Source organism: Seriola aureovittata, chromosome 13 (genome assembly GCF_021018895.1).
Source record: "Seriola aureovittata isolate HTS-2021-v1 ecotype China chromosome 13, ASM2101889v1, whole genome shotgun sequence".
In the NCBI taxonomy this organism is placed as follows: Eukaryota; Metazoa; Chordata; class Actinopteri; order Carangiformes; family Carangidae; genus Seriola; species Seriola aureovittata.
This window is the reverse complement of record NC_079376.1, coordinates 9,063,510-9,090,000: the sequence shown is the minus strand read 5'-3', so window position 1 is coordinate 9,090,000 and position 26,491 is coordinate 9,063,510. Positions and strand designations below refer to the sequence as shown.

Below are 26,491 nucleotides of genomic sequence, written 5' to 3'. Positions count from 1 at the left end.
TAAATATTTCTGTCTTCATTTGACTTATACTGCCCGATCCTTTTCTTTGACTTTTGGATAGAGTGGCTTGTTGACTATCTCATTTACCTTTTATCTCTGTCAGAGCTTTTGACAATGTGAGGTTTTCTGCATTTTAAAGAAAATGTGCCTTTTCATCTGAATTACCTTGACAACTCTTTAGAAGTTTCCTCAACATATTTCATCCTCCAGTCTGCATTTTTCACAGCAGTAAAAGAACAGGTGTAAATAATAAAATAAAAAATGGCTGAATTCCATTTGGCTGCTTCAGTTTCAGGTCCTGGTATTGTGCATATTGGCTCACTGTCATGTCTTACCAGGAAACTTGAATAGAACTGAGCCTGTTAATGTTATTAGTAAGAATTATTCTTGATCTAACTTTGTGCTTCTTTGTTTGGATGATCTATGTGTATAAATGGAACTGTTGTAATTCTTGTTTACATATTTGATGACGGTCCTTTAGACTGAAAGGACAGGCTGAATAAATATGAAATAAATCATCAGTAAGTGGGTGTTTTGACTCAACCTTAGTCAGTGTCTATTTAACAATAGTGACTGGTATTTTGACAACAATAGGACTGCAAACCAAACAACAATGTCACATCCTGGTTTGTGCAAAGAAAGAGTAACCAGTTCTCTAGAATAAACCACAGGGTCACATTTGCAGTGAAATGTTTCAGTAAAGGAGGTTAACGTCTCTAAAGCCAATTTCCACTTTGAAGACATGTTTTTTTCTTCATTTTTTCTCTTTGATTAGACGAATGTAAGTTCAATTTAAAAAAATATATATATACTGACTTATAAGTTAGCCACCCTACCACCAGGCTGAACAGAGCCATGTTTCCATGGTAACAGCCAGTGACACCTGCTGACCAGTGGCACAAGTGACAAAAAAAAAAGGAGAAGGTTGTGTGAGTAATGAGAAAGGTAAGACTTTTTAGAGACTGTCCTGAGTCTGACTGACCAGTCAGCAGAAGCAAATAACACAAGGTCTGCACAGCGCTGAGATTTTCTGCTCGTGAAAAAACCTTTTCTCCTGGACCGAAGGGAGCTGAGCAGCTTGATGCTTATCCTCAGTCAGCCATGTTTTTTTAGTTTAAAAAAAAAACAACAAAAAAAAAAACATGAATTAATTTATCCAGAATTCATGGTAAATTATTCGTACAAAAGTCACAAATACAACTTAAAGGTAAATGCTAAAAAGCAGCACAAGCAGACAATCATCATTATGTTACAATGCAGGAGGCCTACACATGCATCTAAAGGTTTGCTGACAGTAGCTAATGTTAGCCACCACAAAGCTACTGGTCATACCAGACCAAGTGAGGCTGTAGCAGCAAAACACCTGAGTGTACTGACCTGAGCGGGAATGCGTTTTGTTGGTATGTATGTGTGTGTGTATTCCTCTTCTATTTGTAACGATGTGTTATTTAATCTTTTAAAAGTTTCATAGTCTCACTTTAACATTTGCAAATTACCCTCCGGCCAAATCCCATGTATACTTGGGTAAATTTTAAAACGTGGGGCAGAGGTTGATCATTTTGATCATTTGTTTAAAAAAAAAGAAAAAGAAACTATAATTCTATGTTCAGTTATGTGAGGGGAAAAGTGATATCCACTGTCAACAGTCTTTAAATTTCAAAACCAATTACAGAACATGGGGAGACCTTGAACTAAGAATTACAGAATATAATATATAAAATACCAAATATGAAAACATAACAACTTAAATTTAAAACTGAGAAAAAAAAACATCACATGTGAAAAAAGGTTCTGTGTCACACTCCTCACTGACAAAGAGATAAAATAGAGAAAAAGAAAAAGACGCTCGAGGATTTGGCAACCTTTCCTGTAACACTGTGACTCAACGGCCTCCTATGGTGAAAAATTGTAAAGCAGGGACCTGAGGCACGGAAAGAAACAGAGACAGAGTGATTCAGTGAAAGTGAATGGTTCTGACTCTCCTACCCATCAGTGAAGGGGGAGAGGTTGAAAAAAAGAAAAGGAGCAGGGAAAGGACGGAAAAAGGGGGAAATGACTGACGACTGTGTGGGAAGAAAAAGATAGAGAGAGAGAGCGAGAGAGAGAGAGAGAGAGGAGGGGCTTAAAAAGTATGAACTTGTGTATGATTTAGCTGCAGGAAGCATTAAGAAGGGAGAAGACTGCACACAGGACGTGGTATACTCACTCTTCTTGGGCTTTACTCAGGACGAGTTGCCTTATGGCTTCTCACAGTCAGACTTTTTCCACTGGCTCACACTTTTTCTAGTGCGCTCCTTCACTCCTGAGACTTGTCTTGTTAACAAGACAAAAAAGAAAAAAAAGAAATCCGGAGCATTCAGCTTGAACCCCGTGCTGTTTTTTTTTTTTCTGTGCGTAATTTCTGTCCAGGATCGAAAAGAAGGGCGACATCACAACAACACGAGGACGAGGAATCAAGACAGAAATCAAACGAACTGGGGGAAAATGAAAGCCGTCTTGGATTTCTGCTTGATTTTCCTCACGCTGCAGACTCCCGGCGTGCTGTCCTTGTCCACACGTAAGTTACACACAGATGTCCATCGATGCTCAAAGTCATGGTCTTACTGGGGAAGGGTTTTTTTTTTTAGTTTGGGTAGGCAGTTTTTTTTTTTCTGGCCACTGAGATCAGCTTAATGCATGTGTCACCCAGAGATCTTAGTGTAAACAACGCTGTGTGACACTGTCCTGCTCGGGTAAGCATTATTTCAAAGATAAAATGGGTGCAAAAATGGGTTTCAACAACAGTGCAACACATTTTTGAAGGTTTTTACTCAATGCAAACATTATAGAAGAACCACAAACCTTCATAAGGATATTATAGGAAGTGATATCAGTGATCTGTGGGATCATATTGAACTATTTCATAATTAAAACATGACATAAAAGCTACAAGCCCTGACAGAATATTAAATGAAAAGAATAGTCATATTAAAGTGGATAAAGACACAAAAAAGGTCACTTCAGCTGCAGCGGAGAAGACCACAGATATAAGGTTTCCGTAGGAGGATAAAACTGACATAAAATAACATAAATCCTCTATTGGAACAAATACAAATAACAGAGATTATTCATGAGGTAATACTGTATTTATGTCTCCAATGCTAAATAACTCCACAGATTCTTTCCTAAGCTGTCTTACATAATAAGGGACCACTTGCTCAGGGCACACTGGATCCACTAAGGTTGATTTCTGGACGCATTCAAAAAGGACAAACGCCACTTTGTGTCCACTTGACAGCTCGTTATTGATGTGGTCCTGCTGAAGTATATTGGTTGTATCCCTGCAGAGAGAACTCATCTCCCAGGAGGCTGAATTTCAACAAGTCAGGCCATAATTCGTTTAACACATGGAGAGCATGGGGGCTTTATGAACCGCAACAAAACAGTGACATCATTTGCTCGGGGTTTTGGAGAATGTTAACCGGCAGCTTAATGCACAGTAAGGTAAATAAATCAAAGTTATGTCCGCTTCCCTCCGTTAAGTGGCTGGATTAGTTTTTTATGGTGAGCTCACTGGCACAGAACAGCTCCTCGCAGAGGATCTCCTGTTATTCATCCAGTTTGAAAGGCGCTAATAAAAGAAAGTGTAGTTGTAGGGGCTTATAGGAGACAATGGGCTTTGATCATGAGCTGCTCTGCTGTTTATTATAAAGCCTAATTGGTCATTACTGTTTTACTCACTGTAATAATGGCTGGTACTCCCCCCCCCTTCACTCAGTGTGCTGTGGTTTACAGATGCCACTGAAATAGAAGTTTATATGTGGAACTTTCTTACTAACATATAATTAGTTTTTAGTGCAGCTCATAATCCCATAAAGTTTAAGTTTCCGGTTTAGCATATGAAGAGGTAATAATGTGGAATATGATCATGTAATACTAAATCCTTGACTCCACAATATACATAAAAACCCAGCCTTTTAACCTGATACTAACTTCCCATGTCCACATTTCCCATCTCTCCTGCCTGTGCTTGCCCTAATTTGACTTGGCGTGAGACAAGATAATCTCTCCTCTCTCCAGATAAGAGCATCAGTTAAATACCTAAAATGTAAATCTATAAAACAACACAAAAAAAAACAGACACAGACACACATCCGCTGCTGTCTACTCGATCTCTTTTCAGATGGCGTTGCATGGCTCATTGTCACTAAATGTTGCGTGACTTCTTCCACTTGGATCGTCTGCGCCGGCCCCTCAAAAAGTTCCACATGAACGTCTATTGTAGAGCAGACAGAGGAAAGTATAGGCTGTCTTTGAACTGTTGCACGGATGAGTGGAGAATAACTAGTTCTTTTGAAACAGGAGGGGATGTCATGTACCTTTGAAAGACTGACAGCTTAAATAAGAGGCAGTTCTCAGTCCATCACAGACATTCATTGGAGACCTATTATTAAACCTTCTCCCTTTGCTTCTAAGTTGAACCTGCCCGGTGACTCCCTCTCCCACTGTCGTAGGGTTAAGCTCGTTCCCTGCCCTGATCGCAGAGCTGTGCTTCAAGCAGCCTCAGCCTCTCCAAACAAATAAGATTTTACAAGTCATTTCCTCCAGTGAGCGTGTCGAGCAGAGACAATAAACAGCAGTAATTGTGTCTCTCACTGTCGTGTTTGAACTGTGAAGGAAGGGGTGTTAGAGGGCTTCACACCCCGCTCCAAGGCAAGGTCCCATCCTCAGCGCCTGGAATACATAAACACTGATTGTTATTCAGCTGGATCAGCATATTATTGGCTAATCAAGGCTCCCCCTTTACTCCACCGCTGTATCCGGTGACAAAGACAACCGGCCTCTGTGCATGTGTTTGTTTGCATTCGTGTGTGTGTGCATAAATGTGTTGAAGAGTCACCGCTCGAGACGGGGTTATGATATTTATATTGTTTTGGAGTCATGGTTGAATTAATTTTCTTCAAAGGCGGCTGCTCCATAAAGGACCACACAATGTCTGTCGGGGTAAGGTGGCTGGCAGCTGAAGAGATGTGGCCCCAGGCACAGATTTGTAGTGGTCTGACAAAGTGTTGACGCTGACGAATATAAACTCTTCTCTTTACTTCTTTCTTCTCTCTTTCTGCTGCTCTGTTCACCTGCAGTGAGAGCAGAACGTCATTAAGCCTTATTTATCCAAGAAGATTGTGATCTAGATGTGTTTTGCAGAAGACCTGAGAACAAATTACATATACAACATTGCAACAAGATGATTCAGTCAGACAAAGCAGCCATCGCACACAGATGCAGTAACAGAAACATCACAAATATTAAAATGAAGTAAAATAGAAGCGTCTGAAAGAAATGAATATCTCCAACTACAGTTTGTATGGCAGTTTGCCACTTGTGTGGTTGTAATTTTATTTTCAGCTTTAAAATATGATAACAAATGATTCATAGTTTATTTATTTAACCGCTTTTATTTTTTTAGTTTACCAAATGTTTTACTAGATTAAAAACCAATAAAACCACAGAGAAATAAGCAAACAGCTGAACAGAATTACTGTAAGACGAGTGACAGAAACACATTTAGACCAGATCCAATGAAAAGCAGCGATGAAAAATAAAAAATAACAAACAAAAAATGAAATGAAAATGAAATCGGCAAAAAACAAACAAACAAAAAAAAAACCAAAGAGGTTTTTGCATGTTTTATCCTCAAACAGTGCATGCTTTACATCACTGACAGCATGTCCCGCATTTTTTGTTTGGCTTTGAACTTTTCCAGAAATAAGCAGTAATCCATTGTACTAAACATTTCAATGACTTTTTGATTTGATTTGTTATGTTATCATGATGCAGGAAGTACTTTGAAACTTTCGCTAGTGCGTTCAAGGCCACTCCACCATCTGAGATTTCTACAAATGACGTCATTTTTTTCATGACATTCATGTCCTTACCATCCTGTCCTGAATTAGATGATCTGACAACATATTTTAGCTCAGATGACCTGATGACATCACTATGACATCATCTACTCTTCACCAACCACCATGTGAAAATATTCTTGTGTCATCTTTCATTTTACATCTCTTCCTGCCTTCCTTCAGATGTAGCAATCATCTACCCCCAGGACCCCGTCCTTCTCATGGGGTCCAACCTGACGGCCAGCTGCTGGGTCCACCCCGACCTCGGCGTCCACGCCAGCTCTTTGTTCTGGACGCTTAATGGTCAACAGCTGCCCACCTCCCTCTACAGAGTGCTGAGCCCGACCAACCTCAGCGTGACGCTGGCCGGACTCAACGCCTCCAGGCAGACGTCCGGAGACAACCTGGTTTGTCACAACCACAAGGGACACATCTTGGCCGGCTCCTGCCTCTACGTGGGGAGTAAGTTGAAGTTTGTCAAGGGTTGCAGTGAGTTTTTAGTTTGGTTTCACTAATGTAGAAGTTTGCTATTTCATATTTTATTCTATTTAAGCGTCCAAGATACTTTTTAACTGTATTCATTTGCCTTATTTGATTCTCTGCTTCGCTGTTAGGAGATGTTGAAGTAAAATATTAAAAGAAAGAGGTGAGGAGTGAAAAGGAAATGGGAATCAACAAGGGAGACAACAAGGAAGTAGTGGGCAGATTTTTGAGGTGTCCCCCCACAGTTGTGGCTGTATTTTATGTTTAGTTTTCCTGCCTTCAGGCCCAGTCAGAGGCCTCTATGAGTGTGTGTCACTGTGCGACGCTTTGACCACCTGTGTGGTCCATTACTCGCACTATCACTCACAGTGTGGGTCTGACATTTTGCGCGCACACACACACACACACACACACACACACACACACAGACACACACACACACACGTTTGTACTTCTATACTTATTAGGGCCATTGTTTACTGCATTGCCTACCCCTAAATATTTTTCCCTTATTTTTACAGTGAAATTTATTGGGTGATCTTGTAAATGTCGTAACTTAATAACCTTATTTTCTCCAGGGCAAATCCTAACCTTGAACAAATAGTCATTTTGGGAAGTAGGCTTATTTGCTTTCTTGCTGACAGTTAGATGAGAGGAATAATGCCACTCTACAACTCTGTAGAATAAATATAAAGTTACAGCCAGCAGACAGTTAGCTTAGCTTAGCATAAAGACTAAGGCTCTGTTCACACCTGGCATTGAAATGTTTTTCCACATACGTATGCTTCTTGGCCTATCCGGCCCTTTTATTAGTGCTCTCTTCATGTCACCAAATCTCTGCAATTAACCGGATGAATACCATCTTATTATTATCAATAAGAATGACGACTGAGGCAACGCAAATAAAACCAAAACCCAAGTTATAATTAACTGGAATTATCCTTTAACCTTCAAACAGCCCCTTGGAGAAATGAGGACCACCCAAAATGTCCTCACTCTCAAGGTCTAAAATTAAAAATTGTCATCACAAAGATGAAGTACACATGGGCGCACAGACAACACACGCGCACGCACGCACACACACACACACACACACACACACACACACAGAGCTGCGGTCGGGATCTTAATCTTTGTGCGACACTGGTGTTGAGCACCCTGTGTTCTGAGAGAGGAGGAATGTTGGCGGGGATCCTGAGTCTGACCAAATGAGACTATACACACACACACACACACACACACACACACACACACACACACACACACACACACACACACACACACACACACACACACACACAGAGAGAGACCAATTAAGAAAAAAACACCATTTTCTGAGGAACATTACTAGTGGGTGAATTACACTCAAGAGGAAGGGGCTGAAGTAATGGCTGGAGGTAACTTTGTACCCTCACTGACCCTGTGTCTCTCCTTACCTTCTCTCTCTCCCTACTTCTTCTCTCTTCCTCCTCACCCATTTCTTCCCCCTCTCTCTACTTTCCCCCTCTCACCTTCTCTTTCCATCTCTCCCTCTTTCTGTCCCAGTGCCTCCAGAGAAGCCGGTCAATCTGACCTGCTGGTCCAGGAACACCAAAGACCTGACTTGCAGCTGGGCACCAGGAGGAAGAGGAGAGACCAACATTAGCACCCAGTACACGCTCAAGTACAAACTCAGGTATGGAAGCACGCCACAGCTACACTAAGGAAAAGTGGCTGTCATTTAAACCACAATGGAGTTTGAAAATCAACTTTTTTTATAATAAAATTGTCATGACAAAAAATTTGTGACAAATACAATGTGTTTCTTGTGACTGTTTCACATTAAAAGCCCTGGATTTCACTTTTAATGTGAAGCAACAGCAGCAGGAAACGTTCAGTTTGCATTAGCAACTTAATACAGCTCTGATACAGTGTTAGGAGAGTCAACAATTAGCCTGACAGTGAGGCTGATATCAATGAGGTAAAATTAACTTCACTGGATTTTGCCAGTGAATTCCTTGTGCATGTGAAAATAAATTGAGTCTTTTGGTAGGATTGAGGACTCCATCACTAACGAAATCTAATAAAAGAGAAGTAATAACATAATGTAAAGAAGTTGAATACAAACAGGAAGATAGCCAACAAGCAACAATTTTGTCATCTGATTGCTTACAGCTGGATCTAGCTAGCTAATTAAGCTAAGCTAGCTTCATGAGCTGGTGCATAGCTCCTACTTCCTCAGCATGAACACTGATTCAACATGTGGAGAAATCCAAAGGTCAATAAGCCTGCCATGGTTAGTTAGGATTTCTAAGCTATCATTGGACAATCAGAGAGAAAGGGTTTAACGAACGGTCAAGTGGTAGCATTTCTGAGTAGCCTAACTTATTCTGAAAATTACAGCATGTAGAGACGTGCTGTGACTATGCCATAGGCTTGTAAATGAAGCCGAGTGCAAACCTACAACAAAAAACATCCAAGTGTTTCAGTGGGTTAAACATCTAACTCGGAGAGCACGTTAAAAATGTTTCCACTCCAAATCAACTTGTTTCAAGAGATTTTTTATAATACTGGCAGGCCTGAAAAAAGCCCCAGAAACCAGATAAAGTGGAGCTTGAAACAAGACCAATTACCTTATCTTTCTGGCAGATCTCATTTTAAGAAAAATGAAAATGAGTTTCAGATGGGATGTAAGGGATTTAAAAAGGGAAATGACTTGACATGCAGTGGCCACAGGCGTGCCAACACACAGAGATCTCTTTTTGGAGTCAAATTAGTGTAAATAAGGACTTAATAAAACCACTAATGCCAGATAAACTTTTAACTAGTGACAAATTCTGTATCACATTCATTATTCACAGATAATGAAAGCTATCCAGAGTTGCTTCAGTGTTTTCTGTTTTCCCTCCAGGTGGTATGGTAAGGAGAAGGAGTGTGAGGATTACACTCACACCCAGCCTTACTCCTGCAGCATCACCCGGGACCTGCACCTCTTCACACCCTACGAGATCTGGGTGGAGGCCTCCAACCAGCTGGGCCGGGCTACCTCTGACGTCATAACCCTCGACATCCTAGACGTTGGTAAGTGTGAGAAATAGTGAACTGAATAGTGACCCTCTTCTTTTCTACAGCTTAGATCACCATGTCAATGAGCCCCTAGGCTATGATCTAGGACAGTGGATACCAACCTTTCAAGTTTGGGAGCCTTAGAAATGAAGCAATCTCCTTGCAACACAGATTACATGTGTTTACAAGTTGTGAGCAGTTAGTCTAGTAAAAGATTTTGTGAATTTCCCTTCTCTTTGGCCTTATTTGACTCCCAATTAGCTTTTTTATAGGTTGCTAGTCTTCCTGGGGTTTGCTTAAAATTATACAAATAAACAGCAACTTAAAATCAATATCAATAAACTATAAAAACTAAAAAAAAAAATCTAAAGGTGAGGCAACAATAACCAAATTAAAACAACATCTATGTAAAATCTGTAGGGAAAATAGTCCCAATCTTCATATTTGGTTTAACTAATTCAGGCTAACATAATGTTTGCTGGCTACAATAATCATGTTGATTTTCATCCAGTTTACAGGGCTCTTTGAATGAAGTTGGAGGATTGATTTGTTCATCTTAGTAGTAGTTAATTTCAAGGAATTTTGGGAAATACACTTATTGACTTCCATTGCCAAATTAGATGAGAAAATCAACTGTGATTAGTTTGACATTAAATCTATAAACAGGAGTAAACAGCTAGACAACGGATAAAAACCCTAAACTGTTCAGATTATTGATTAATACGTTAGAGCTTATGTGTCAGATCCTCTCCTGGTGGCAGCAGTAGTTATTCATTCCCCATTTCCAGTCTTTATGTTGAGCTAAACTGAATGTCTCTGGTCTGTAGCCTCATACTGAATGGACAGACATGCAGAGGTTTGATATCAGTCTTCATAACTAACTCTCAACATGAAATGTAAAAATCCAGGAGTCATCACTGTGAGGTTAACAGGCAACCAGCCTTGAACAGATAAATCTTTGTCTCTTTTATTCCCACAGACAGGACATTGGCTTGAGTTCTGTGGCTTCTGTCTTTTGAAGAAAAATTTTCACATGTTCTCATCCAGCTTCACACTGATAAGAGCTGAGCAGTGTTCCCTTTTAAAGCTTTGTTATGTGGTCCGTTGCTTAGCTTAGCTTAGCTTAGTGCGGTTTAAGCAAATGGAGCATGCAATAAGACCAAATTCTTCTCTTCTCCCATTACCCCCCCCCAAAAAAATACACACTCATACACACATGCCCACACCTGGACACGCGTAGGTGTGTGATGAATGGAAACGCCCTATCTTTTGATGAGCTCAATTTCTCTTTACTCATGCCCACTGGACACACACACACGCAAGCGCACGCATGCACGCACACACACACACAAACACACACACACACACACACACACACATACACACACACACACACACGCAGACCCCCTTTTATGAAGTGTTGGAATGTTCCAGACTGATCCTCGAACCTAATCCCGTCTCAGAACTGGCTGAAAACCCCTGAGGCCTGAGGAGTTTGGGCTTTGAGGCTTTAAGACTTGGACCTGACATAATACAACCTGATTAGCTTGCAACTCTTCACCTGGTTCACCCCTAACACGCTGCTAACGGTGCCGGGAAAATGTGCAGAGAGAACACCGTATAGAGTTTCACATGTGAACACGTCACTGGCGATCAAACTGTAATCTGTTTCCGTTGCCTGATGTATGCACACACACACACACACACACACCTGTTTACACACCCTGAGGGCAGGGCAGGGTCTGGTAACAGTATAGACCTAGAGAGGCAGGCAGGGTGTAGGCGGTTTCTGGACTTCCTGTGTGTGTGTACGCGTTTTGTTTAGCTCAGGTTACCCTCACCGTTCATTTCAGTGAGGTTGTTTCCACAACAGCAGCGTGACATAAAACAACCACACCTGCGTGCTCGAGCTGCTATGACTCACTCACGTCGACGGTCATGTCCAATCAGTTAGGAAGGCGAGGCAGAAACACCTACAGTTTTCTCTACATTCCTCAGTCATGGGGAGCCCTCTGAACCGAGAGACTAGAGGCAACTTGTATTGGTGTCTCACTCTGGAGATGAGGTTATGACGACATATGTAAACAATGATTGATTTTGTAATCTGTCATGTCTCATTGACTTTTATGGCTGAATACATATAGCGTACAGGAGTAAAACATTTGCTGTCATCACATTCTTTACTTCAAATGACATTTAAAAAATGTTCTCATGCTGTTGCTTCACATTAAAATGTCCGGAATGACTGTGGTTGCAACAATTTAAAGTTTAATTTATCTCAATCTTAGGATATCTTTGGTTTTCTTGTAAACGAGATAACTCTGAATGAAACCTGTTGTCTGTCTTTCCGAATTAAAGACAGTCAGTATTAGAAATGCTGTGTTAAATAATGTATATGCAGCTTTTCTACAAAGAGCACTGTCCTTTAGTGCCTTATCTTTGAATGATGTTCCATTCCAGCGTCTTTAATGCTAAATTCGAATTCAGTTATTTTCTTTTTATGCAAAAAAAAGGAGTCTTGCCTGCAGCTCTTCTCTCAACGACAGGTACAAACGCCGTTCAGACGATAGGGCAGCAGCCTCTTTGTTGCTGAGAGGTGAATCACAGGGCAGAGAAAATCAAGGAAAACACTCTGCTGGTCGGAAAGCTTAACTGCTGTGAACGCAGGAATAACTGAATATACAGCCTGATAGCAATAAGACTTTAGATTTTAGTGAATAAATCAGAGTGAAACTTGAAATGTAGGGACAAACAAGTGATTCTGAAAAGTAAAAATTATACTCTCTTATACTCTCCTGTGGTCTTAAGAAGAATACAGTAGTATATCACTATTGCAACCAACTTTTCTAAATTTCTTTCCCCATTGGTTTAACCTAAACCATCAATCAATTATTTGAATTAACTGTAGTTTATCTTCACTCCATTCTTCCTACCTAATTGCATATACTTTTTGCTTGTCATTGGTTTGGGAAATTAATGTCGCCACAATGGATGGATTATTGAACGGGCCTACCAGGCCAAAGACTCTGCCTGAAGTAACTATTAATATTTCCTGTTTAAAGGTCCTTGAGCTGAGTTAAAAGACACAAAATGAACTAAAAAGACATGCAAAACCAGAGGCTAAATGACCAAAAAATACACAAAACTACCACAAAGATGCAAAAAAATTAACTTTACCAAAGCTTTCTTAGCTTTACTCTTCACTTTTGTGTTAAAAATAAATGTTTTTCTAAGAGGGCTGACCACTACCATTGGGTTTACACTTTTTAAATCGCCCATGGTACTATCTGAACTAACACATTTTACTTTAGAGAGAGTCTCTGGTTCCTGGCGACCAGAAACAAATCCTCTAAAACTCCCGTGTCAACTCCCACTTTTTCCCTCCACTGAGTCTTTCCCATCTTCTTCTTCTTTCCCCTGGACCGTCTTGTTTGTTTACTGGTAAGGGATGACATTATGAAAAGGAACTGAAGTCGCTATTGAAAAGCCCAAAACCAAACGCGAGGAAAGTTAAAATAATGGTCTGTCACCACATGTTTGTTTGTCGAAAAGATAATTGTTGTCAGATGAAAAACCCACTTCCAGCTCACATAAGTCAAGTCTTCAGAAACTGGAAGGCTCTCAGCGACCACAAACCTCCGCCAACGCTGAACAATCCTTCAATGTGCTCCAACACATAAAGACATAACTCCTACCATTTAAAATTTGAATTGAATGGATTTCTTGACCCTGCAAACATAACCTTAGGATCTAGAAAGAAGCCCCATAGCAATGGATTTTTGAGCCTTAGCTAAAAATGACAATCTGGGCCATCTGTCCACCAGAAGTTTATCATTATGTTCTTAGGATAGAAATAAACTTGTTGAGTGTAATACATTACTCATGAAATCATTGTACAGATTTTATACAGTGATTTTCTGCTGAAGATTATATTACATTAAAAACAAGCGACTGATTTATTTTTCTTGTGCTAATTAATATTTTTAAATTAATAATTGATCAAGAAGTGGGTTGCTCATAGTGACAAACCAACCAATTAACACACAAGCTTTTTAGCATTTTTCAGCTCATTGTTTTGATTTGACATATTTTTGATTTTACAACTTTGCTGTTTGGGTTCAGTCTCATCATCCTTGTTCCCAGCCAAAGAAGACCTCAGATGAACCAACTATATATGGGCTATTCCGCCCAGCATTAAACAGCAGACAGACAAAGTTATCGACCAGCTAGTGAACACAGTGGGGGGTGTTTATGACCTATACTGCAGCAGGCCACCACGGGGCGATCGAGATGTATTGGCTTCACTTTTGGGGAGCTGTCATGTCATCCATCATACAATCATTGGTCAAAACATATTCAAGTTAATGTGATTAAATGTGAATGTGCAGGATTAGCACTGCAGCGAATTATTATTTTCATTATCTATTTATCTGCTAATTCATATTATCCGTCCAATTATCTTGTTTATAATGTGTGAAAATATTGAAAAAAGACCACTGCATATTCCCACAACCCGAGGTGATGTCTTTGAATTGCTTGTTTTTTCTGACCAGCATTTAAAAACCAAAACAAAACTAGATTATGAATTTACTCACATAGAAGACTTCAAATATTCACAGTTTCCAGAGTTTCAGCTCTTGATGAGATCTTCTTACTTAATAACCCGCTCCATCTCCTCTACCTCCCAGTGACCACTGACCCTCCGTCAGGTGTGACTGTGAGTCGTGTCGGGCAGTTGGAAGACCAGCTGAGTGTTCGCTGGGAGGCCCCGCCTGCTCTCAAAGACTTCCTGTTTCAGGCCAAATACCAGATCCGCTACAGACTGGAGGACAGCCAAGACTGGAAGGTAAAGGACACAAGGACACACAGTTATAAAGACAAATTATACAGATTAATCTGCTCTCTCTTTTTGTCTCTCGCACTCAAACGGACGCATATCACTGCAGCGCTGTTCCAGCTGTTTCTCATCCTCATGCTGTAATCACCTCTAATCTAGTCTGATTGAAACCTTCTCCGCCAGATGAGTTAATAGTTGGGCCGGTCAAAAACTTTCATAAGTCATAAATCTAGAAGTCGGGTTCTGATCGGGAGAAAAACACAGGCCAGAGCCACTGTGTATACCTCTTTTTAAGCTTTTAATGAATGAAAAATACAGTGTAAAACGTTCAGCTATGCAGATGGTGCTTTCCAGAATTCACTCGAGTCCTCTGGGTAAGAGTGAAGATTCTCCAGTAATTAAGGGGGAATTACACAGATGTAATATAAGCAAGTCTTTGCTCGCAAAGTAGAGACAGAAAAGAAAAGGGGAGTGGAGCGGCGGTAGAAGGATGGGACCATTTTTCGGAGGAGGAGAGAGGAGACTTAAATCCAAGTGGCTTTAAGGGTTTGGTAGTGAAAACAGAACGCTGTAACCAGCCTTAATCATGAGGTCATGCTGAGGAATGGAGGGATACATCTCAACTGTTAATGTCTTCAATATGGCCGTAAAAAAACGCTCAGCGGTGACTTCTGCCGATTTGGCCTCCCCACGTCACATCATTAGCCCTCTGATGCCTGTAATTTCCGTGTTCTGTTTTCTGTTGGAGTCGCCCTTAACAAGTGTTTACAGACTGAATGCCAGAGAGAAAGTGGGGGCTATTAGACAAGATTATTAACTGCAGTGTGTGTGTGTGTGTGTGTGTGTGTGTGTGTGTGTGTATGTGTTTCTTTCTCTGCATCTATTTGCCTGTCTTTATTTTTGCTGTCTGTATGTTTGTGTGAGTACCTGTGCACGCTCCTGTGTGCGCGTGTGTGTGCATGTGTCTGTGTGTGTCCCAGCATATCCAGCCCTATAATAAGTAATAGAGAGCAGATTTTACCCAGCGAGCACGATATCATTAAAATATTTTCATAAACATGCTGATCAGGAGCCACCAAACAATGTGGTGTGCATGCATGTTTAGGTCTGTACATGGTTTGTGGTTGTGTTTTCTTGATTCTGCCCTGTGTTTTAGTTTATACTTGTTGTTATTTAATACTGCGGTCAGACCTCCAGTGCTCAACTCCGTGTTTGTCCCTTTTGCTTTTCTTTTTTGTTGTCTGTCATGTAGGTGATGGATGACGTCGGGAACCAGACTTCTTGTAGACTGGCTGGACTGAGACCAGGGACTGTGTATTTTGTCCAGGTATGGTGTGGATACGTGTGTCCACGTGTTAATGATAATGTTGGTCTGTGTTTCAGAGCCTCAAAATGTTTTATTTTCTGCAGGTCCGCTGTAACCCCGTGGGCATCTATGGCTCTCGCAAAGCTGGAATCTGGAGCGAGTGGAGCCATCCCACGGCTGCATCCACACCCCACAGCGGTGAGCGCACACTCATACGCACACAGTGCATCTCACTTCTCAGTTTCCAAGAGTCTTTTGGTCAATTTTAAGAGGTACTTTGTGCCACTACAATTTGTTTTGTACCACATATCCCGCAGGTCTCTCCCACTGCTTGAAACTGGCAACGTCATTGAAGAAGTAGATGGTGCTTTTTTAGCCTTCTTGTTCAGTCCTGAAGCCTGTTTTATGTTGTATCCTCCTCTTCCTGCAGAGCGGTTAATGTCAGGCTCCTGTGACTCAAAGTCCAGTGGGGACTCCAACTCCACCCTGCGCAGGGAGCTGAAGCAGTTCTTCGGCTGGGTGCGGAAACACGCCTACGGCTGCAGCAGCATGTCCATGAAGCTGTACGACCAGTGGAGAGTGCTGATGCAGAAATCCCACAAAGCTCGCAACCAGGTAGGTAAGCATCACTAATGCAGGGATGAAACACTGACACGCAGACATGTGCTGCACACACATGCAGTTTTTTTTTTCTGCAAAAGCTGATTTGTAACAGATTTTGTCTTTTAATTCAGGTTCTCCAAGGGGATAAATCCTAGCACATGCTGCATTTACAAGTCAAGAAAAGAACTGAGTGTGATTTGTGTTTTTGTCTATGTGTGTATGAGAAGTGAGAAAGAGATTGTATTCGTATATGGGAATTATAAAGACAGTTTGTGTGGATACCAGCAACAGATGTGAGAGGACATCTAAAGGAAAACAGTGGAATTTATGCATCTTCTCCAGTCGACATTAGCGCTGTTCTTCTCTTAAAGCTGCAACTGGGAGGGACTGAGAAGATCATCACAGACATCCCTGTATCACGTGGACTACTCTGCCCTCACCAAAGGAAATTGTAGCATGAATAGCTTGGACATCAGTAAAGGCTTTCAACAGGTACCTGCTCTAAATGTGCACAGACACAGTCAAAACAGATTCAAGCAAAAACTCAAGTGTTGCCGAAGCATCTAGAAGTATTCTGTGATCTTTTCGGGTTCCTCCTGTGGATTCAAAGCACCCTCTAGTGGCTGTTCAGCGTCCGTGGAGACTCCGATCAATCAAAGCTTTCACTGTGGTCCCCATGTAAAAAGAAAAAAAAGTAACTAATTATCATTCAGTATTCCTAAATCATTCTTTGCTATATAAGTGGATAATGTGCCAAACTGGTTCACCCAGGATTCCTCTGTTTCTGAGTGACAGTATGTGACTGACGACATGATGGTGTTTGTTTATGGAAACGTTTCACTGCCTTTATTTTTGTACTGAATTGTACCAGCATATTTAAAACTGTATAAAGTTATGTTTTATTTCTTAAGTTATGTTTAGTTAGTAAAGAAATATCAATGACTGAAGCTGTTATCGATCTTTAGACTTGTTCTTTAAGAATGTTGTCAGAAAAATGGAGATAGGAAATGATATGTATGCAGTCCAAACAGCAGTTTGTGGCTAAAAAGAACAAATGTACGGTGGCCCTGAGAGCTCAACACTATGCAACGTAAGAAAAAGGCATGCAAAGACGCAGATGAGCTGCAGACTCAGAAAACATCTTCATCAGTTTGACAACACATGCGCTGCAAAAAATCACAACACATTCAAATAAACAAACGCACTGCAAATTCAGTCCAACACAATGTAAGAGTTTCCATGGGACACAAAAAAGGGATGAACCTGGATGGGACTTGTTCAATGCCCAATTGTGACTTTTGAAGTTAAAAGTATTGAATAACAAGTGCGTCACAGCCGAGTTCACTCCTTTTTTCTTTTTAAGTTATTTTTGCCTTAATTCTGACAGCTAGAGAGTGAGAGAGAGAGGATGATATGTCGCGAAGGGTTGGACTCGAACCCGCGCCGCTGCACTGCGTGTTACGTTGTGTTGTAGGACTGAATTTGAATTTGTAGCAACGTTTGTGTATTTGCATATGTTGTGATTTTTTGCAGCGCATCTGTTGTCAATTTGATGAAGATATTTTCTGAATTAGCAACTTCTTTTTGTCTTTGCATGTGTTTTCTGAAGTTGAAGTGTGTTGAACTCTCAGCTCTCATACTAATGTGATGATATTCACATATAACAGTATTTCTCTTCATTTTTCCCCCCAATAAGCAGAATGCATGAAACCATGTGTGCCATTGTAACAGTTGAGCTCCGTGTATTTTGGTTGAAGCAGTTCGAAGAGCGTGGCGGAAGGAGAAGAAGACAGAGGACTTACGTCCGCACAGGCGCTGGGACATCCACAGTACTACTCGTCGTTTATTAATTTACTACACTTCAACTTTACCATGCCCGGTTGGACGGCTCTATCTTATCTTACATGAACAAAACAGAAGCCACGCGCACCCTAAACGTTACTCGGGTTGAGGTGCGACAAGAACTAAGGAGCTCATTAGCAGGTATCCAGTCTTGCACAGGTGCGACCATTCACGTATGAAGGCGACTAACTTAAGGAAAACAAAAGCGCGGTCCGATGACGTTGCTCCTTCGTATCCAGGTAACGCAGCACAACTTCAACTGTTAAACGATCAAGACTGATAATATTGGTTGCTACTCAAAAAAGAGAAAGGAGGTCTAGTCAGTATATTTGCTGTATTAAATATTCTACAGTTTGTCTGTATTTAGTGTAGTAAGAGTAGTAAAAGATTCTACATTTATATTATTTTTCATATTTTTCATATATATTTTAGCCAGAGATTTCTTCTCAGAAAATACTAATTTTAACAGGTAGATAGATAGATAGATAGATAGATAGATAGATAGATATAGATAGATAGATAGATAGATAGATAGATAGCAGTTCATTAGTAATATTAATAATTAATAAATAGTCACAGTCAGTCATCAGATGGCAAAGTGAGGACAACCAGTTTAAAGCTCCTTCACACCCATGGCTCATACATCTCATATGGGTGCCTAAACGCTTCCTCGCACATTAAAAGTTTTTTGTCAGCGGATAATTTACACTCTTAAACATTCTTATTAGTGAACCTCTTTTCGAGACGTCGTGTATTTCTCAAAATATCTCCACTCAACATAAACCTGAGTAGATGTTTAATTACTACTTGAAAACACCTGCATGGGTGTCCAGGGCCTTCAAAAGTATACTAGGAAGCATTCAGCTCACATCAGAGTTATAGTAAATTGGCATACTCCAAATGTGTTGTTTTATTGTTCAAAAGCTGCAACTGGATCCAGAACAACATCAAATTACACACAGTGGTAGTGGGAAATCATGCTTAATCTGCACTCTTTCTAAATTCTGGGAGTAGTAGCCTAGAGTTTAGGGATAAATTCATCAAATTGTGATCATGCACATGTCATCTTAGTTTGACTTATAACTAAAAAATCTCAAAACCTACAACACTTTAACAACCAGAGAGAAATGGAACCACATGTGAATTATATTATTATATTATTATTATATTATCCTAAATGGCAGAAAAACTGAGAATGTTTGCAGGTGCATAGAGGCCATGTTAGATAGAGGAATCCCTCTGCATGTCACAGGTCAAGGTTTACGTGCACAAACATAAAATGCCACGTGCTGGTCACATGGTGGCACTATAAATCTCACCTCACATAACTTTTAGATCTGTGAAAGGGGTCCTGCGCAAACTGAATAACAGCAAGGAGAGGAAACATCACAAGCTGCTAATGTATCCCAGCTACATCTTATCCCAGCCCCACGTCTGTGACTTACATCATTTCACACGTCTAACACTGTTCGCTGCACTGTCTCAGATTTTTTCAGGGAAACTTAAAGACTGGTTGTGTTTCTTCGTGCAGCAGTGAGTTCATCTCCTGCTCTGTGACACTGCAGAGTCTTGTTACTGAGCCTGTGACCACTCAAGAGTCACTGCTGCTTAATATTTAACCAGTGTGGGGTTTTTCTTGGTCATGGCTCTGCACTAAAGGCTTTAGTTACCTCTGTGCTCAGCGACAGACTGAGAGAGCAAGAGGGTGAATTTCTACCTGAGTTTCTCACACTGGAAAGTAAATAGCGTTGTCTTTGCCAAAGGTTAATCCTCCTCAGGGCTTCTCTGCCACAGTTGACACTTTTCAGATGCTGTCCGGGTGCTAACCTCGCAGAGACAGTGGTCTGCTATAGAATATGCTGGAGTTTTCTGGCAGCAAACCAAATTCCCACAACTACAGAAATTGGTTTTGAGTCTTGGGCATTTTTATCCTATTTTAGAGTTTTCAACTTACAAGTTTTCAGGGATTAAATGGAGGTTATTATATATTTGAAAGGTTCTGTCGCCCTGTCTGCTTTTCAGGTAACGCAAGAGTTGTGCTTCAAGTTTTTTCCTTTACTTACATAATGGTCCAATACAACACTGTAAAATACTCATTAATTAAAGTACAAGCACAGAAGTATTATCCAGAAAATATATCTAAGGAATCAAAAGTAAAAAAGTTGTGCTTCACACATTCATATTCATTTTTTGGACTTTAATCATAACCTTTTGCAAAATTATTGGCCATGTTTATCCCGTTGGGTCTCAAACAGTTTATTTAAATGAAACATCTGAAAGTTTAGAAGGGAAATCTCTCAAATGTCGTGGATTAGAAGGATAAAGCAGGATTAAATGGAAAAGTACAATAAAAGTACCTCATAACTATGAAAATATACTGATATGAAATATATTTTTGGAAAAACAAAAGTAATACCCACCAGTCCATGGTTTTCATTACAGTGATGTTCAACAACAAAAGATCAGTGTAAGTGCTTTCATTTTTAATGGCATGTATACAAGAAGCTGTTACTTACAGTATACATAGTGCAGTAGAGGGGTTCACCGGACATACTATAGCACTGTTGTACTATGGTAACCTAATGCCTTGGAATAGGATGTCAAATTAACTACATTACATCTTACTGACATGGCTAATGTTGCAATGCTTTAAGGCTTCACTTCAAAAGAACACTTTCCCTTTGGATCTGTATGTTCATCGCATGATCAGCTGCACAGAAGCAGCTTCAGTGCTCCTTTGTTTCACATTCACTTATCAAAGATATCGCTAAGATATCTCATTTCCAAACAATCGATGGTTCTGCTCTTTTTAACCTCGACACAGTTGACTTTGAGGCCACAGCTGCAAAACCTTTTTGGACCTTGTGGGATAAAGGAGGTCGAGAGCAGGACTGGGGCGTATCCGGGGCCTCGGTCAATATAGGGTTTCTTCACCTTGTGGTCATGTATAATTCAGTCTGGGAGGCCGCTGATCACCTGGAGAGAGCCACACAAGAACAGGATGTGTCTGAAGTGACAGAGGACCCAAAGAGGAAGAGAAGAGGACAAAGAAGAGGGGAGAAAGAAGTTGGCAGAGTATGGAGGAGGTGGTGAAGAAACGGCCGATAATCTCTGCGAGAGAAAGAGGTCAGTTTAAGAAATCTGTATGGCTCTGTGTGTGTGTGTATGTATGTGTGTGTGTGTGTGTGTGTGTGTGTGTGTGTATGTGTGTGTGTGTGTGTGTGTGTGTGTGTGTGTGTGTGTATATGTGTGTGTGTGGGGAGGGGTATACATGCACATGGACTGTATTATAGCTGAACTGGTTTTGGTATAAGATCTCAGAGCGTTATACAGTCATTGCTCAATACTCGTTTGAGAGTTCTACTTTGTTTAGAATTCACCCCCAAACAAAAATGACGTTAAAATGCATAACCATAGAAAATAAGTCAAAGAGCTCCATATGGAAATCATCAGAGACACACAGCCCGAGCTAAAGCGTGGTGGGTGTGCTATACTGCTGCTTGGAGCTGAATCTGTTGCATCATTTTCATCACTGTCCTCCTCCTCCTCCTCCTCCTCCTCCTCCTCCTCCTCTTTCTCATTGTCAGGCCCGGGACCTGGACGCTACGCTCTGCCCCCTACAGTTGGATACATCAACCATGACTTCACCAAACCCAGCAGCCCCGCATACTCCTTCCACAGCCGCACGAGCAGTGAGTTTTCATGTGTTATACTGATCTGCAGTGGCAGGGATCCTTAATGTTTCATGTTCAGATTTTTTCAAGCTAAATACCTGTATGGAATTGGTTTACTCCTCTTTATGAGCTCAAAAGATGTCTGTGGATGATCATTTATTTTCATCATTGTTTTCTGTAGTGGTCCCCTTTGACTCCAGTCCGGGACCAAGGTACCACATTGGCGCCAAGGTTACCCGCTTTGGCCGGATGGAGACGCCATCCTACTCTATTTTGGGCAGAGGAAGGCGCACAGAGAGTAAAGGTGATATAAACTCCCTTATTGCTGGCATATTTATTTATTTATTTATGACATTTTGGGCTGCTTGACCATCAACAGGTATGGTCAGGCACCACAACAGTTCTATATATACACAGTACATAGAGGCTGGGGAAATCATCCAATCACAGGCAAATGAAACACACACACACAGAGTCATCCGGGTAATAAGGTAAAGAAGGCAATCACACTGTCAAAAGACAAGAAAAGGATCATAAGGACATATAGTGCCCCAATAAATATAAGTTAAGTAGATAAGTAAAGAGAATTAAAGGCAAAGCACCATTTCTGCGTTCTTTGGGTTGATTTATTCAGCATCTGTTTTATTTAAGTGGCATTTTGTGTTGTCTGCCTACATACACGATAAAGGTCGAGTGGACAGAAATGTTGTAAATAAAAAATTACAGCAGCAGTAAGCGAGACAGTGTGAGTTTTTTTCAATTTAATAAAGGACAAGAAAAGCAGATTTCCTAAACCAGTTTTTGTCTATATGTACCCAGACGAGCTGTTCCATACACCTGGACCAGGTGCCTACAGCCCAGAAAAGGCTCCGCCTCTCAATGCTCACAGACCTCCATCCTACACCATTGGCGCCCGCACCAGATACCGCTCTATGGATGCTGTACCAGCACCCAACAGGTGGTGCAGACAGACAGATTCGTTTTACTGACAGAATGAATTTTCTTATTTTGATCAGCTAACACATGGACTATCACCAGCCTTATCCTCTAAATCAGAGATGGTGTTTGAAAATCCGAAAGGAAAAGTCTCAACCTAAGCATTGCTTTCTTTACTCCACCAGCTACAGTCTTCCTAATCTGCTGGGCTGCCAGGTTCCCAACAAACCCTCCAGCGCCAGCTACAGCTTCTCAGGCCGGAGGAAGGTCGGAGCTCCGTCTGAAGATCTCTCCATGAGCCCCGGACCGGGAAAATACAACAGTACCAACCCAGACATCTACCGCCATCGCCAGCCCTCCTTCTCCATGCAGAGCCGGACTAAGAGGCCCGGTTACTCTTCCGCTGTTCCCGGACCGGGCGCGTACAGCCCGGAGAAATTTCATGTGCATCTTCCCAAACCCCCGTCCTTCACTCTGGGCGTCAGACACTCTGAGTTCGTCACCCCACTAGTGGTGGATGTAGTTGATTGAACAGTCTTTGGATTTATTTCAAATGCCTTTATTTTTCTTCAGTTTTTCAACCAATGTTACTTAAATATCAATTACAACCAAGACAAGCCAACAGTATTACAACAAATATTAAGACAATTACATTTATTTTGGAAGTTTATTCCTTAATAAATAAAACAAAATATCAACCTTGTATGTGCAGTTAAAACAAGGACGCATCAAGCTGTCTGCAGCTCTTCAGTTTGATGTCACCAGTAGCTTAAATGGAGCGAGGTAAAATAAAACAGGGTGTGAGAGCGGAGTGTCTATGGCTGCGTCCTTGGTATGGTGACGTTCACAGGTGAGCTCCAGTTGCTACACTCGCCCAGACCCAGCAGTTCCATGGCGCACACCTGGAACAGGTACGCATTCCCTGGGCTCAGCGTCTTCAGTTCAACCTTGGTGCTCTCAACCGGACCCAGCTGGGGGAGAAGATGTACGATATATTTTTTAATTAAAAATCATCAAACTGTTTTCCAATTAAGATTTATCAGCTGGAAATATATGTGGTCAGTTTATTAAGTATTTATAAGTTGTAACTAAAGGCTTTATTAATGTTAAGTACGTAATTTGCTATTGTTTATACATCAGATATAAGCCGTTAATATGAACAACTTCTGTTTATCTTTTCCATTAGGTAATATTGCAGTTATAAATGATAGTTATCATGAAAATACTTTCACACAGTTTCACACTTTCTAATTGGCCCTGAAGCTTGCAATAAGACATGTTGATAAAGTGTTGACTTCAACATCAGCCAAATGAACTTTTCACAAAACCAGATGATCCAAAAGTTGCCCTTATTACTGACTTAAAACTGATCAATAAGTAAATGATGTAGGCTTTGAAAGGGTCACTTATTAGATAATGGTAGGGTAATTAAACTTTTTTTAAAGGCAAATATATAAATTTAATAGCAAACAGGAAATATAATTCCCCTCAATTAAATGCTTTAATGCTTTAAATAAAAATATTAGATTGTTTCAAATGATTAAAATAACAAAGAGAAATACGGATTCACAGATGACAGGACTTTCTGAAACTTCCTACTCAGAAACATCTTTTGAGTTTGCCTGAAAAGTTTAGGTAATTTTCAGCTCCCACGTGTGGTATCGGTGTGTACGTCAGATGTGGAGTTTTTAAATCACGTTGTTGTTATTGCAATTTCACACAGCAGATTCTGATGAAGATGGTTCTTACATTGACAGATTTTGAGGTTCCCCCAATTTCCCACAGATACTTTATCTGGTATTTCAGGGGGAAGATGTCCAGGTTGGCCCAGGTGCACGGAGGAGACCACTCCAACAGCAAGTCTTTGATATTTTGAGGGGAAACCCGGACGTCTTCAGGAGGGTCTGGTTTCACTGCACAACGGGGACGAGAGAGTCACAGAAGGGATTATTTCGTCTTCTTCTTTTACATGTACACTACCTTATCACATCAAGCTGAGATGTAAAACTGTATTTCTATCACTTCTGATAACACATACATTCATACATTCATCACTTGCTTTTGATTATGTATAATGTCAGTTCTCACCAATATCCTCCAACATAAAACTTGCGAGATGGGAGCTGCTTCCGCTCGAATACACTGCTGTGACATTGATGATGTAGTCTGTAAGAAGCTTCAGGGTGGGCAGTTGGCAGTGCCAGAGCTAAAACAGATACCAAATCATATGTGATGCCACGTAATACATATTATTTACAGTTTTTATACAATATATACTGTGAATGTATGTATGTTTTCAGTACATTTCATTAAGAATTTCTTCAGACATATGCAGCATTTTTTTTGTTTAATTGATATATTCAAATATAATAGTAAAAATATACAATTGAATCTATATATAGAAGAGGATGGATGTTGTGGGGGTTGTACTCAAACCAAACACAGTGCTACTTATTTTTCTTATCTTACTGGCAGCCTGCATGTCAAACCTGAAACTTATTTGTGGTCTGTTGAAGCAGTGAAAAGGGGGTTTTCCTAAACTCAGCCAGTCCACTGTGACCAGTTTGGAAATGGAGTCTAAAGCTGTTGGATCAAGATTACAGTATATTCTTATTTATTTTTCATCATAACATTCCTCATAAATGAGTAATGTGTGCTTGGTTTCAATTTTGGCTCAAATCAAATTGTTGTGGAAAACCCCGTCCTCAGCTGATGGTTGATCTGCAGATCACAGCTGCGAAGTTAAGTAAGTAAAGTTAACTAAAGTAATCAAACTGGTACCTGTTCAGATGGGACTGATGATGGTGATGATGATGGTGAGTTCAGAGGAGGGGATGAAGAGCTGGGTGGGATGAGATTGCACTGCTTGATGTCTGACTGGCTGTGTCTCTCACTGACAGAACACACAAACACATTTACACACATATAAATGAGCTGCATGATGACACTCGGCCAATGGAGTCAGGAAGAGGGGGAGGAGGAGGAGGACAGTTGTTTTCTTTGTCAGATTTACCTGTAGGTGGCAATGTAGTGTGTGGCTGGGGAGTTCGCAGGTTCGGGCCAGGAGCAAAGAGTCATGTTTGGATAGCTCGCACACCAGCAATACACTGTGGGAGTGGAGTAACGATCTGCTGGAAGAAATCACATTTAGTCCAATAATGTGCAACACAAGCAGAACACAAAATACACAAAATATTCTTTCTTTTTTCATGTGTTTGCTCCAACAACACAAAAAAGTGTATTGTTTTCTTAAATTTGTTTTTATTGCTATTTATTTATTGTTCTTAATCGTTTAATTCTTGTTTGCTTTTCACTTAAAAGATGAAATCAATTAAATATAATATTAAGTCAAATAATTAGAAAAAGGAAAAGACAAAATAATGGCAAAATGCAGACAATGTGACCACAGTGAAACAACAAGAGTAATAATTAAGTTCTGTGTTTTATACACATTGAAAGCACACACACACACACACACACACACACACACACTCACCACACACAGCACAAACTAGACACTCATCATCATAATGTGAAAGATTGATACTCACTCCCTGATGTTGCAGTTGCTCTCAGCAGGTCCAGTGCTTGGCCTCCAAGAACGCACATGAGGAGAGTCACAGTGACACACACACGGCCAAACATTGCAGCCATTAGCCTTTGCGAATGATAATTAGCACCTGAGTGTAGCTTGTCTAAACAGGTCTATAAACACTGCAGTCAACCCTTAATGACAATTCTGCTCCTTTGTTCTTTGCTCTGTTTCCTTCTGTTATGATCTATTCCATTCCACGAGACAAAGTTCGCTGATAACGGTCGGCTGCTGATGACTCTTCCCTGTGTTTTTTGAGCAGCAGCTGATCAGCGCTTTAAAAGCAAACGC

The 26,491-nt window shown here is 40.6% G+C and overlaps 3 protein-coding genes across 5 annotated transcripts; 2 read left to right on the top strand and 1 right to left on the bottom strand.

The window, feature by feature from the left end:
* Window positions 1–1,388: 1,388 nt before the first annotated feature.
* On the top strand, window positions 1,389–17,103 carry crlf1a (cytokine receptor-like factor 1a). 2 transcript variants are annotated; one of them, XM_056392591.1, is made up of 9 exons: window positions 1,389–2,557; window positions 6,066–6,344; window positions 7,911–8,040; window positions 9,256–9,425; window positions 14,099–14,256; window positions 15,500–15,574; window positions 15,658–15,751; window positions 15,984–16,168; window positions 16,288–17,103. In XM_056392591.1, exons 1-9 carry the CDS (start codon window positions 2,485–2,487, stop codon window positions 16,309–16,311), a joined length of 1,188 nt encoding a protein of 395 aa, XP_056248566.1. In that variant the 5' UTR covers window positions 1,389–2,484; the 3' UTR covers window positions 16,312–17,103. The 2 variants fall into 2 exon arrangements, with proteins under 2 accessions (XP_056248566.1, XP_056248567.1); XM_056392592.1 differs by having other exon boundaries at window positions 15,984–16,172.
* Window positions 17,104–20,949: 3,846 nt separating this feature from the next.
* Window positions 20,950–23,158, top strand: odf3l2a (outer dense fiber of sperm tails 3-like 2a). Its single transcript, XM_056392755.1, has 5 exons — window positions 20,950–21,124; window positions 21,586–21,702; window positions 21,854–21,976; window positions 22,492–22,630; window positions 22,794–23,158. Exons 1-5 carry the CDS (start codon window positions 21,076–21,078, stop codon window positions 23,137–23,139), a joined length of 774 nt encoding a protein of 257 aa, XP_056248730.1. The 5' UTR covers window positions 20,950–21,075; the 3' UTR covers window positions 23,140–23,158.
* Window position 23,159: 1 nt separating this feature from the next.
* Window positions 23,160–26,465, bottom strand: ebi3 (Epstein-Barr virus induced 3). 2 transcript variants are annotated; one of them, XM_056392753.1, is made up of 6 exons: window positions 26,160–26,465; window positions 25,622–25,739; window positions 25,390–25,501; window positions 24,697–24,814; window positions 24,358–24,521; window positions 23,160–23,579 (listed from the first exon to the last, which is right to left on the bottom strand). In XM_056392753.1, the coding sequence occupies exons 1-6, from the start codon at window positions 26,260–26,262 to the stop codon at window positions 23,424–23,426; spliced, it is 771 nt and encodes a 256-aa protein (XP_056248728.1). In that variant the 5' UTR covers window positions 26,263–26,465; the 3' UTR covers window positions 23,160–23,423. The 2 variants fall into 2 exon arrangements, with proteins under 2 accessions (XP_056248728.1, XP_056248729.1); XM_056392754.1 differs by having other exon boundaries at window positions 23,163–23,579; window positions 25,622–25,736; window positions 26,160–26,454.
* Window positions 26,466–26,491: the final 26 nt, after the last annotated feature.

Coding starts and splice junctions, on each gene's coding strand:
- crlf1a (XM_056392591.1), top strand. CDS start 2,485: ATGAAAGCCGTCTTGGATTTCTGCTTGATTTTCCTCACGCTGCAGACT. Junction 2,558..6,065: donor CGTGCTGTCCTTGTCCACAC/GTAAGTTACACA, acceptor GCCTTCCTTCAG/ATGTAGCAATCATCTACCCC. Junction 15,575..15,657: donor GGACTGTGTATTTTGTCCAG/GTATGGTGTGGA, acceptor TATTTTCTGCAG/GTCCGCTGTAACCCCGTGGG.
- odf3l2a (XM_056392755.1), top strand. CDS start 21,076: ATGGAGGAGGTGGTGAAGAAACGGCCGATAATCTCTGCGAGAGAAAGA. Junction 21,703..21,853: donor CACGAGCAGTGAGTTTTCAT/GTGTTATACTGA, acceptor TGTTTTCTGTAG/TGGTCCCCTTTGACTCCAGT. Junction 22,631..22,793: donor GCTGTACCAGCACCCAACAG/GTGGTGCAGACA, acceptor TTACTCCACCAG/CTACAGTCTTCCTAATCTGC.
- ebi3 (XM_056392753.1), bottom strand. CDS start 26,262: ATGGCTGCAATGTTTGGCCGTGTGTGTGTCACTGTGACTCTCCTCATG. Junction 24,815..25,389: donor CATCAGTCCCATCTGAACAG/GTACCAGTTTGA, acceptor TATCTGTTTTAG/CTCTGGCACTGCCAACTGCC. Junction 24,522..24,696: donor TTTTATGTTGGAGGATATTG/GTGAGAACTGAC, acceptor CCCGTTGTGCAG/TGAAACCAGACCCTCCTGAA.